Below are 13,231 nucleotides of genomic sequence, written 5' to 3' on the forward strand. Positions count from 1 at the left end.
GAAGTAAACAGGCAGAAGAATCAGCAGAGCATGCCTCAGCTTATCCTTGGGACGCCAGAACAACAACAAAATGTTATTTATGTTAACTTTATTACCAGCATCCGATGGAGCATGTCCCCTCCCATTGTTTCCTTACGGCGGAAGCAGGTCTCTTAAGCCACTTGGCCACAGCCTCGAGTTTAGCCTGGAAGACGCAGGATGCTGGGAAAGCTCCTCACTTCCCCTCATACTTAGAGGTGGGCAAGTAAAGGCAGAAATGGCTCAGGGCTGGACGACCCCTCTGTCTGCCCACACCCGTTTGGATCAGCTCTGTTGCAATGTTCAGACGTGCTGCGGCTCCTGGTAAATTTGGCTGTGATGTCAGGGGGGGAAAGGAGCCTAATAGCATTGCATTGGTCACAGAGCACCTGGGATACAGTGTGCAGTGCTGAGGGCTTCACTTCAAAAAGCGCATGGACAAAATTGGGAGGGTGCAGAGGAGGGCGACAAGGATAATCCGGGGCCTGGGGACCAAGCCCTGTGAGGAAAGGTTGAGGGACTTGGGACTGTTCAGCCTGGAGAAGAGGAGGTGGAGAGGAGACAGGATGGCTCTCTTTAGGCATTTGAAAGATTGTCACTTAGAGGAGGGCAGAGGGCAGTTCCTGTTGGCAGCCGAGGATAGGATCCCCAGCAAGGGCTTTAAACTACACGGAGAACAGTCCCATCTGTCGGTCGTCTCTGGCTCATGACAGGCACGACTAGCCTTGACCAGAGTCAGGCCCTTTTCAGTCCTGGCCCCAACCTGGAGGAACAAGCTCCCAGGAGACCTGTGAGTGCCCTCAAAGTTCCACAGGGCCTGCAAGACAGAGCTTTTCCACCAGGCATTTGGTTGAGGCCAGACAAGTGAGATCAGAAGCTCCTTCCCAGCTTAGCCACATCAACTGGCTCCCCACGACATCTTCTCTGAGGCTCTTTGGGGAGGCTGTTGACCAGAGGGGATGAGGACTGTTTTAATGGAGTGTGTTTTATTATTTTATTGTGGGGCTGATCTTTGTAACTCACCGGGGAGTGGTGAGTGAAGGGAAGGGGAAGGGGAAGGGAAGGTTCGCAGCCAGAGTAGTTCAGCAGTGGAATCAACTGCCTAAGAATATGGTGAGCTCCCCCTCACTGGCAGTCTTTGAGCAGCAGCTGGACAAATACTTATCCTGGATGCTTTAGGCTGTTCCTGCACTGAGCAGGTGGTGGACTAAATGGCCTGTATGGCTCCTTCCAACTCTATGATTCTATACTGCATGACCATGAATACTTTTCTTCTCCGGTCTGGCCAAGCCACAAAGGCAGCAGCCTATCTTGGCAATTCAACACATGCCTTTCCAAAACAGAAGCTTTTCTGAGCACAGGCTCCATTTCTATGGGGACAGCCATCTCCCCACACTGACCCATCACCTTCCAACACCTTACAGATCACTCCAGTGCATTCAAGGTGCCCGAAGAACCTTGAGCTGGCCACCTTACTTCTTCCACACCAGCTCAAGAATTAAGACCACCAAGTTACAACATTCAAGAAACCGAAGTAGCAGTCTACATAGGCACCAACTTGGTTATCCATTTCTTGTTACCAACATATCCTCCAAACACCTTGTTACCAGACATGGAACATATAGAAAGGCAAAATACTAGCTAGACATCTCCATTCCCTCTTGACTCCACGTGTGCCCAGCTGCCAGCAAGCTGGCATGATTCTGAATGAGCTCACCTAGAACTACTGGCCAAAACATACCAACCTTGAGTTAACCTGTCTCAGAGCATGCTTAGTCCATGCATACCCATACTGTTTTTTTCATTTTCATGCTTCTCTTGAACAAACCCTCCAAGGAAATTTTTAAGTAATGTGAACAAAACTTTTTAAAAGCACACACCCCTATAATTGGCAGCTGAAGAATATACTTACTGCGAGGAACAGCATGCAGTACATGGAGAACGAAGAATGTCCAGAGTAAAATGACAGTCTGTAAAACAAGAGGGCAGGCAGGTGTTGATTGCTTTTTGGTCTGCACATCAAACATTACATCCAAACAAGGTCAGCTTTAACAACAGAACAGTTGAAAATACGTTTCTACTCAAAGCACGATCCTATTCTAACTCCAAAGGAAAATTCTCAGTCACCAAGCGTGGACTTAGGACGACAACTATGGAAAAAAGTACTGCTTTATGGGATGTATTTCACAAAGAAATAATCTCTAAGTGGTCTGTCTGCCAGGAATTTTTTCCATCGCTTATCTAGTGAGAAAGGCCTCTGCTAGGGTATCTTGTGTGCTCCAGGGGACTCTGGTGTACAATCTTTCAACATGGACTCTCCGTATGTCTCATACTGGTCTGCTGGCTTGGCCACAGGCCTCGGCAGACTCAATCAGGGGGTTTCTGAAACCCTGGGGTTTCTTGATGGCTCCGGAAGGGTTTCCCAAAAGGATGAAAGAGGATTGATTTTTTATAGATCTTTCAAATTTGTTTAACATATATGGGGTGATATGGTGATATATACCCCCCTCCCAAATTGCCAATGATGGGGCTGGAAGGGGTGTGAAGGAGTGGGGGCCCATGGGAGACATGTACACAGCTATGCTTCCCAACCATATTCTTCATGATTGCGTCACTTCTGGGGTTTCTTGAAGCCTGAAGATATTTCAGAGGTTTCTCCATGGTAAAAAAGTTGAGAAAGGCCCTGTTCTGCTGAACACTGCAAGGGAAAAGTCTGTTCCAGTTTTTAAAAAAATGCTACCCCTGTTCATCCATAAAGCTGATCTCTTTGAGGTCCTTTTGACAAGGAATGCACCTGAGGAATAGGGAGATTCTTCAGAACACTGTCTGACATGGCTTCCGTACATACAGGCAGATAGGCCTACCTGCAGGGAATTCCAAAGTTTTGGTGCCATGACTGAGGAGGCCCTGTCTCAGACTGCCACCTATCTTCTGATGGTGCAGAAGCCCAGAATAGGACCTCCATGGTATATATAGGGTATTGGATTGAATTAAATTTTGAAGTTACTCTCATACCGAATTCTGAAGTTACACTTATCATATTGAATTCTGAAGCTACAGCATTAAAGAGCCACATAATAACTTGCCTTCTCATTATTAGTGTTTCCACAGTCTGGACTTTTTACTCTGTTGTCATTATTGTATACAGCAGCGGTAGTCAAACTGCGGCCCTCCAGATGTCCATGGACTACAATTCCCATGAGCCCCTGCCAGCATTCTCTGGCAGGGGCTCGTGGGAATTGTAGTCCATGGACATCTGGAGGGCCACAGTTTGACTACCCCTGGTATACAGGGTTCCATGGACATCTGGAGGGCCACAGTTTGACTACCCCTGGTATACAGGGTTCCATGGACATCTGGAGGGCCACAGTTTGACTACCCCTGGTATACAGGGTTCCTACATTTCCCATTCCAGCGCTAACAAAACCCAGACTTGCTTTGCTTCTCATGCCGTATTGTGCGTTCAAAGCACTTCACAGTCCCTCTCAACCTCAGAGTAGTTCGATAACAGCAGATCAGCTGCTATCGCAGTCCCGTAAAGTTTATACAGGATGCGACAAGATAATGCCTCCTTCCTCTGACAATGACAGCAGGGCCAGATCTGAACCAGAAACATTTACGACAATGGTAGAAAGATTTCACAGCTTTGCCACAAGACACAGATAATATTGACGGTCTTCAACTTGGAAACCGTGTACCTGCTGGAGGGGGGATTGACACACGGGGTGGATCCCACATCCCTATCCTGTCAGAGTCTGAAAACCAAGTTTCAGCTTAAGGAACCTTCCTCCGGCTGAAGTGACTTTTCCTTCGGAAGAAGCCTTCATCCTTCGCTTCATGGAACGGCAGGGCAGGAGCAGGTTCCACGCCACTGACTGTATTTCACAGCCTCTATTTTTCCCCCTATGCTTCGGAATCCTCCTGGCAAAGAGAAGCCAGAACTTCTAATTTGAGCAGAGTCGCTGAGGGTGTCAAGAGTTCCACCTGGAAATGTGCTCTGCCCTTTGTTGAACCTGTCAGCGGACGCACGCATCTGTGTGCCTTCTCTCCCCCTCCCCTGCCTTTCTTTTAATATTTTAAACAGTAATACAGGCGGAGGAAGAGAGACAATAGCATCAATGGCCTGCCGAACATTCCTCCACCCGCAGCGAGGCCCTTCCTCCGAAGGAAGCTCTTTCGGAACATTCCGTCTCCCCTGCCAGCCACCGACGTGAGCCTCCCGGAGGCCAGGGCTACGCCAGCAGATGCGAAAACTTGCCCTCCTCCTTCCCGCCTTTCCTACCCAAACAAATAAGCTTTGGCCAAAGTGAAAGTGCCCCCTGTCTCTGGAAACATCAAGCCCCTTTGTTTTGCTTTGCCCCCTGTATATTCTTTCAAAAGATCTCAATTCCATCTGGTGGCAGTTCATATATCAGGCTGCAGAACCCTGACTGTATATTATTGTTACATACCGGCTTCATGTATTTTCTTTCCTCTTGGAAAGGTTTATTTCAGCAAGTCTGATAAATGGGCGTTTCTGGGATTGTTGTCAGTTTCTCACTGTGGCTACCAAGCTGAATGTTGGCACTAACTTCTTCTTTTTTAAGAACAAACCACTTAATTTGTGAAAGAATCCCTAGCACCCAAGACTTTTTATGGGGGAAACAGGCTCAATCCACCTAGCTTGGATTGATGGCATCCATCATCACCAAACTGAGAGCCAGTTTGGCGTAGTGGTCAGGAGTGGGGACTTCTAATCTGGCATGCTGGGTTCGATTCTGCACTCCCCCACATGCAGCCAGCTGGGTGACCTTGGGCTCACCACGGCACTGATAAAACTGTTCTGACCGGGCAGTGATATCAGGGCTCTCTCAGCCTCACCCACCCCACAGGGTGTCTGTTGTGGGGAGAGGAATGGGAAGGCGACTGTAAGCCGCTTTGAGCCTCCTTCAGGTAAGGAAAAGCGGCATATAAGAACCAACTCTTCTTCTTCTTCAATGTAGAATGCACTGTCAAGACAGAGGGAAACGAGCCCACTAATGCTTTTTGATCGAGTTAGCCAGATATGGATGAACTTTTATACAGATGAACTATGGTTACAGGTACAAAAGAGGGCTATACTCTCTGAAGAAGGCTTAAGTTTTCACTAAGCCATAAAATGGTGGCACCACAAAATGTCACAAGCTTCAGGTTTCTTGAATCAGGACTTTGACAGTAATAACATGACCCAATTATGTTAAGTTGTTTCAGCTTGTTACTACAAGCCTTGCATTTCTTACAACTGAGAAAGGAGAAGGGTTAGTAAGGCAGGGAGAATGAGAGCCAGCGTAGTGTAGTTGTTGGATTACAGTCTATAGGCCTCTTACACGTAGTCAGCTTAACCTACCTAACAGAGCTATCTATCCTCTATCTTTATACATAAAAGGGACATGGTCCTTCTGACGATGTACACCTCTGATTGGCTCTCACTGGGGAGCATTCCCCCAATAGGGTGAGAGCCAGGCATCAGAAGGACCAATTGCAGCTTCTTCCTGACCCTGTCCTCCTCCTCCTCCTCCTCCTCTTGGCATTTCTCAGGAGGGCGAAGAACAGGCAGAAATCAAGCTGCAGGGCTCTAGGCAGCCATCTATGAGCCCACCGTCCCCCTCCACCACATCCCTGCCACACTTCACACTGTCCTGGATAGGGGGAAGCATGTGGCATTTCTCGCCTTCCTGGCTATCAGGAAGGTGAAAGAAGCGGGCTATGCACACACTACAGGAAGGCAACAGAAACTGCCTGGGTAACTCCACTGTGCCCCGTTCTGCCACATGCCCTTCCTCATCTTCCTGGCTGCCAAGAAGGTGCGGGAAGCTGGCTGGGCATGCTCTGCTATGGTGTGCACCACTCCCTGGCTGCTGGGAAGGCAAGAGAGGCTGGCTGAGTGTGCTCCACCCCAACACATGGTGTTCCCCACCTTCCTGGCTGCTGGGAAGGTGAGAGAGGCTGGCTGAGTATGCTCCACCCCAGCACATGGTGTTCCCCACCTTCCTGGCTGCTGGGAAGGCGAGAGGGGCCAGCTGGGCATTCTCTGCTGTGCCAACCCAACCGGCTCACCTTGCTAGCTGGTCTCTCTTCCTTTCTTTGGCCTGTTTTCAAAATGGGCTTTGCCCCAGATGTAAATAAAAGACAGAGGAGAATGATGTAAGCTGCTTTGTGTCCCCACTGGGGAAAAAGAAGGGATATAAAGGTAGTAAATAGAGACATACACACATAAATGTTAATTGGGGTTTTTATGGGGATTTTATTGTGTTTTAACTGTTTATGTTGTAAACCACCCTGAGACCTATTTGGAGAAGGGCGGTCTAAAAATTAAATAATAATAATAATAATAATAATAATAATAATAATAATAATAATAATAATAATAATAATAATAATAATAATAATAAATGGGAGAAGACATTATAGGGGCTAGAAAGTAAGAAAATCCGGGGGGGGGGGAGGGCATAGCTGGTTGTCACATCCCCACTAAAACTTTTTTGTTATTAGGAATACTAGTGTCAAAAGGCAATGATATAGTAACAGGATATATTGATAAAGTTCTGGAAATGAAGAGGGAATCATTCCCACAGTCACAGCTGCAGTTTCTTCCTCCCACAACAGCAATGGCCATTTCTTTTTGTCTTCTGTTGCAGAAACAATCCAAACCAGTCTAATCATAGAAAATGGATACATCTCTTATGGTATGAAGATAATACCAATCTTCAAGGTAAACTGGACATTACAGTAGGGCAGCCTTTCCGAACTGTTTTACTGTTGAGAAACCCCTGAAACATTATTCAGGATTTGAGAAACCCTAGAAGAGAAGTGATCATGTAGAATATGGTTCGGAAACATAGCTGTGTACACGCCTACCCAGGGCCCCTCCCCTTCCCACTCCCTCCAGGCCCATCACTGGCCATTTTGGGAGGGGGTTGACATGACCATATATGGTCACATCACCAATAAAAAAATGTATTAAAATTAATTAATTCCCAACCATTTGGGAAACCTTTCCAGTGTTATCTATAAACCCTGGTTGAGAAAGCCTGCAGTAGGCAATCAATTAATGAAATAAAATATCTTCACCAGTGCATCTCCTTTAGTTCCGGTTTCTGCCGATCCCTACTGAGATCATTGACTCGAGGCTTCAGGGTTTGAAATTTTGAATTTTTCTTGCATGCAATTTTCAAGGCAAAAAAAAGCGATACTACTGAGCCACATTTCCTTCATTAATAACCGATTAAATATACAGGGAAGGGTGCCTGGCCTTGACCAGGGCCAGGGCCTTTTCGGTCCTGGCCCCAACCTGGTGGAATGAGCTCCCGGGAGAGCTGTGGGATCTTTCAACGTTCTGCAGGGCCTGTAAAACGGAGCTCTTCCTCCAAGTATATGGTTGAGGCTGGGGTTGGCAAGACAGATCTACCGCCCCCCCCCCCCCGGGGTTTTCAAGCGAATATCGTCGGGACCTCCTTCTCCACCCCGCTAGAAGTGGAGGTGGGAGTTGGGATCTTTTATTATTTTTCCGTGGGGGTATTTTTATGTCTTTTAATGGGGTTTTAAGACACTATAACCCCCCACAAGTTGCAAGGGAGTGGCAGGAAATAAATTGAATAATAATAATAATAATAATAATAATAATAGTAATAATAGTAATAGTAATAATAGTAATAATAATAATAACAACAACAATAATAATAAATTTGAAAGATTTCCTCATGGTCTAGGGAACGTCAACACTACAAACTTGACCAGCTTCTCCCTTCAAGGCTTCTTTCCCTCCTGTCCTTTGAACTGTATACTGAATTTACAAAATAGAGATTTCCATTTCCAGACAACAGAATCTGTTTATCCTTATGGTACAGATGGGTCTTGAGCCATACAGGTTAAACGGTGTCCGTTCCTAACTACAAGAGTTTTACACACTGTTTATTATTTGTATGTCTTCTGAAATAAAGCAGGTCTTTATACTGGGAAAGATTGGGTGCCAGTTCTGCAACATGCTGCCTCCCGGAGAGTCCAAAGAGAAGCCAACTTTGCTTAATACAGTTAAGATGGTAATTCTTTTTTAAGCCAAGCATGAAAGATAAAGAAGACAGCCGTGCATTTGTTATTCTTCATGTTTCACAGCTCACAGCATGCCTTAACAAGTTGAGCATTCTGCACAAGAACAAACTGCACAGTATATTCTCTTCCTAGAGCACTAGTGCTCGGATCGTAAGATGATTTGTACAGTCATACACCAGAACTCTTAGAAACACCATAGCATCCATTCTCAATTAATGTTCTGTCTCTTTCCAGGGCTTGAACTCCTTGTAATGTTTTAGGGACACTCAGATCCAAGGAAATGCCCCTTGTGCACAAAAAACAAATCCTTTCTCTGTAGCTGAATATTTATATTCTAAACTAAATGAAGAGCAAACAAGCCAACTTCCCTCTATCTCCTAATATAGTCACATTTCACAAAACAAAACAGCAAGATGCTCGGAGAAACTACTGCCAAATAAAGGCAGCATAGGGGGAGAGGAGGAGACTTGATGTTGCTTCTTATGCACAAGACCTGACCTGGATAGCCCAGGCTAGGCGGATCTCATCAGGTCTTAGAACAGGGGTAGTCAACCTGTGGTCCTCCAGATGTTCATGGACTACAATTCCCATGAGCCCCCTGCCAGCGTTTGCTGGCAGGGGCTCCTGGGAATTGTAGTCCATGAACATCTGGAGGACCACGGGTTGACTACCCCTATCTTAGAAGATAAGCAAGCTCAGCCTTGGTTAGTATATGGATGGGAGACCACCAAGGAATACTAGTGATGTGACATGTAGGTAAACCACCTCTCTTGTCTAGAAACCCGCACAGAGTTGCCATAGATCAGCTGTGAGTTGATGCAAAAATTAGAAATCTGGAAGCAAGCCAGAATTAGAATTCACGTAGGAAGGTAACTGAGTGATCCAACAAGGTTTGTTGCAGACAAAGTAAACTTTACAAAACTATCTGCAAGCAGAGAGGGACAGTAAATCCAGCTTGGCATGCACCTTTAAGTAACCTTCATCTATTTTATTTTTGCATGTGCTCTGCCTATTTAGAGACCAAAAAGAGGTTCAGTTACTTGCCCAAGGACGTAACAGGGCAAATATAAATCCAGTAGGGACTGTAATGGGCTTTCTAACAGGGTGCTGCTTCTGCCCTACAGCTCCCAAATAAAAGTAAGGGGATCCAGAAGAAAACAGACTAACATTTCACAATTGCAGGGGAACTGGTTTTGGATCAGTGTCGTAAAACACCATAAGCAATGTACAGTCTGACTAAAAGCAAGGTCAGTTTTTCAACCACAACATTTCAGAACAGGGATTTCATTTTAAAGCAAGATGCAGTTACAGCAACTGCTTAAAAGAATTTCCTATTTCTCTTTGGTGGTGAGCAAGCACCTGCTTTTAAGGAATTTTTTTAGCAAATACAAGCCCCAGTGAGGTCCCGGGGGGGGTTCCTCCATCAAGTGCATCCAGAAGCTGTTTTCAGACAGTTGCCAGGAGTCTGTCTGCTCATGCTAATTTTCCCAATAATGTGCTAACCCGCTAAGCATAGCAAAAAGCTATTTTCACATGGATTTTTTTCTCCCGGCAAAAGATTAACTGGTGTTTATAAGAACCCAAGGGGTTTATAATTCGTCTGTATCATGCACGTGTTTCTGCAGTTTTGCCATCAGCAGCTACACTAAAATGGAAATGCTCTGGCTTATCAAGTGATGTATATTAATAAGAGCAGTAGCATGTGTTCTTTTCCAGGTTTATATTAATTGTATTTATTTATCTAACAACATTTCCACTCCGCAAGGACTCACATGGAACCCATTTTCATAGGGTTTAGCAATACAACATGCAAAGAAACAAGCATAGGCCTTATAAATTAAGAGAGAATACATGAAATTCACAGTAGACATGCAGATCCAACCTTAGATCTATCATGTAACTCCAAATCATGAAAACTTTAAAAGTATTAAACCTTTTCCCCAAATGGGCTCATCTGCTTACAATTAGAAAACTCTGTGGTACTCACACAGCAATGTTAGGAACAAAATGAAACAACAACGCAAACTAACAAACCCACTGAAAATATATCCAGTAACATGTCTCTGAAAAAGGACCTCTACATCAGGGGTAGTCAACCTGTGGTCCTCCAGATGTTCATGGACTACAATTCCCATGAGCCCCTGCCAGCAAACGCTGGCAGGGGCTCGTGGGAATTGTAATCCATGAACATCTGGAGGGCCACAGGTTGACTACCCCTGCTCTACATTACTGAAAGTCATAGGAAACAAAACAGACTTGCATCTTTTCCTAAACCCCTGCAAAGGAGTGGACGTTCTTATCACTGATCTGCAGGACAGGCCACATAGCAGAAAAGGTACAGGGCAGGCCCTGGTCAGGGATGAGAAATGTCAAAAAGTAGTTGACTAGCAGAACACAGATGGCACGTGGCTCTGGACAGGGAGCAACTTTAAACGGTAAGAACCAGTGATTTGGATCGAGCGCCAAAACAAATTGGCAACCAGCGATGCTGTTTTAAACAAAGGTGCAATGCATTCATGCTGACCAACAGACCATCACATCTTGCGCTAACTGGAGTTTCCAAATTGTCTTAAGGGCAACCCATGCAAGCCTGGGCAACGAAAGAACGGCACCGGCTCAGTAAACTGCCCTAAGAGAACAATCTTTTGTTGTTAAAAGAGCTAATCGTTCTAAATCTACTCACTCCTCGTAATTAGTAATGTGGGTAAGGCCACAGATTAAAAGTGTAGTCCAGCCACCATCTCTGGCAGAGGAAGCTTTAAAAAAAAAAACTAGATTAACTTTTACTTTATTTATTTATTTGCATTTCTATACCGCTCTCTCTCGTGGCTCAGAACGGTTTATAGAAACGTTAGGTGAATACCAGTACAGGATAAATTTGGTAGCTGTGTCAACATTTTAACATAATCAACAATCATGACAAAAGTCGTCACAAATAGAGGGTGGCAACTGGACAGACCCAATCCCATTGTTGGCAACTCCCATGCAGGGTGCTGCAAGAAGCAGTCCTCTTCCAAATCCTATTCATTATCTTTGTGAGCCCTCTTGCCCAGCTGATAAGGAGGTTCAGACTGGGATGTCACCAATATGCAGATGATACCCAGCTTTTCCTCATGATAGTCGGCCACCCTGGCTCGCCCCCAGACTCATTAGCCAGATGTTTGGAAGCTGGGATGGACTGGCTCAAGTAGAGTTGTCTGAAGCTTAATCCCTCAAAGATGGAGGTCCTGTGATTTGGCAGGAAAGACCCAGGTGAGGAAGCGTGCTTGCCGTACCTGGAGGAGGTGCAACTATCAGCTGCACATTTAGCCAGGAACTTCTCCATGGAGTTGAAGGTCACATGAGAAGCAAGGTTGGCATTCTTCCACATGCACCAAGCTAAGCTACTAGCATCATACCTGGACCCAGAACATCTAGCCACAGTGATCCAGGCGGCGGTCACCTCTAGGATGAATTTCTGTAACTTGCTCTATGCGGGTCTAACCTTATTCATGACCCAGAAACTACAACTGGTCCAGAATGCAGCAGCCAGGGTTCTTACAAGAAAACCTTGAAGGGCCCACATCCAGCCCCGACATTTGCACCGGTTACCAGTTGAATACTGAGCTTAAGGTTCTATCATCTTCAAGGCCATACATGGTCTGACCCCTGAGTACTTGAGGGACCGCCTCTCCACCTATCCTCCCCAAAGAGCACTGCTGATCTCTGACTCCAGGGAGGCTCACCTGGCCTCAACCAGGTCCAGGGCCTTCTCTGTCCTGGCCCCCACCTGGTGGAATGAGCTCCCAGAAGAGATCAGAGCCCTGCTGGAGCTCACACAGTTCCATGGGGCCTGCAAAACAGAGCTCTTCCACCAGGCTTTCGGTTGAGGCCAATGAAGCAACACACCAAGCAGAGCCTACAGACCCCTCCCACCACCAACTACATCTTGCGGACATGGTGTCAAACCACAGCGCTGGAAAACACAAAATAACAAGCTGCAAAATCAAAAAGCTATAATTAAACATTAAATGTTAAATGTTAAACATTTTGTTGTTACGAGCTTTGCTGTTAGAAATCTTACAAGTTCTCAATTATTATACGATCTAATGAAATGGTGCCGTTCTTTGTGTTATATCATAAATTCCACTGTGAACTGCCCTGAGCCTCAGGGGAGGGCGGTATATAAATGTAATAAATATAGTATGTTCAGTTAACCGTAACAGCAATCTTAATATCTTCAACAATTAAAATAACAATCTGAAATATCATAGTGTATATATCTAGATAGGAGAGAGTTCTGAGGGCCCAGTAGATGTTGACCAAATGCCTGGAAGAAGAGCTCTATTTTGCAGGTCCTGCAGAACTGTGATAGCTCAGACAGGGCCTAGATCTCCTCTGGGAGCTTGTTCCACCAAATGGGGGCCAGGATAGAGAACAGCCTGTCCCTGGTCGAGGGCCAGGTATGCATCCTTGGGGCCAGGGATCACTAGCCGGTTAGTATTGGCTGAGCATAGCACTCTTTGGGGACTATAGGCAGAGAGACCATCTCTTAGGTACACTGGACCCAAACCAAATATGGCCTTAAAGCCTGAATGACAGCAGTGACCATTACAACATTCTGTAGCATGCTAGATCCCTTTTTAATGCCACTTCCATCTTCGGATATGCAGTCTAGGAATCAAGGGGAGGGGGGATAAGTGGAAGGAATTGCACCAGGGTGAAGCATTAATTCCCATTTTTGCCACTGGCAGTAACATCTGGAGTAATGTTACTGTGGACCATTCCATATTCTGTACGTGAGACTCAAGGCAACAAATACTAACCACCAGTCATTCGAGTTCCTACCGCTTTGACCTTTCCTCTCCTAAACGCCATAGCTTGTGTCTAGGTGTGTGTTTTAAAGATTAACTGCCCATTTCTGATGGCAAGAGGGCTACAAGAAAACCACCTTTTTATGCTTCTGGGGGCATTGTTTCCTAAGCAGCAATCCTTCTGGGGTTACGAGCAAACCTTTTATCAAATTGAAATATTCACAGAAATGTCGTGAGCTATGCACCAATTCATCTTCCTAGTCAAAAGTGACAGGCACATCTGGTTAAACAACTCTGCAGAGCTATCTCTAGAGCCATTTTTTTGACACCTGCAATTAAGAGACTGTCAGACT

At 45.6% G+C, this 13,231-nt stretch overlaps 1 protein-coding gene across 3 annotated transcripts in view; it reads right to left on the reverse strand.

Annotated features, from left to right (window-relative positions):
• PLPP1 (phospholipid phosphatase 1) overlaps positions 1-13,231 on the reverse strand; it is a 100,551-nt gene that overhangs the window by 18,436 nt on the left and 68,884 nt on the right. For all 3 annotated transcript variants that reach the window (XM_077347128.1, XM_077347130.1, XM_077347131.1), the window contains one exon: positions 1,931-1,988. In XM_077347128.1, coding sequence (XP_077203243.1) covers positions 1,931-1,988 — 58 coding nt within the window. The remainder of the gene's footprint in view (positions 1-1,930; positions 1,989-13,231) is intronic.

This window comes from Paroedura picta, chromosome 7 (genome assembly GCF_049243985.1).
Source record: "Paroedura picta isolate Pp20150507F chromosome 7, Ppicta_v3.0, whole genome shotgun sequence".
Taxonomy (NCBI): Eukaryota; Metazoa; Chordata; class Lepidosauria; order Squamata; family Gekkonidae; genus Paroedura; species Paroedura picta.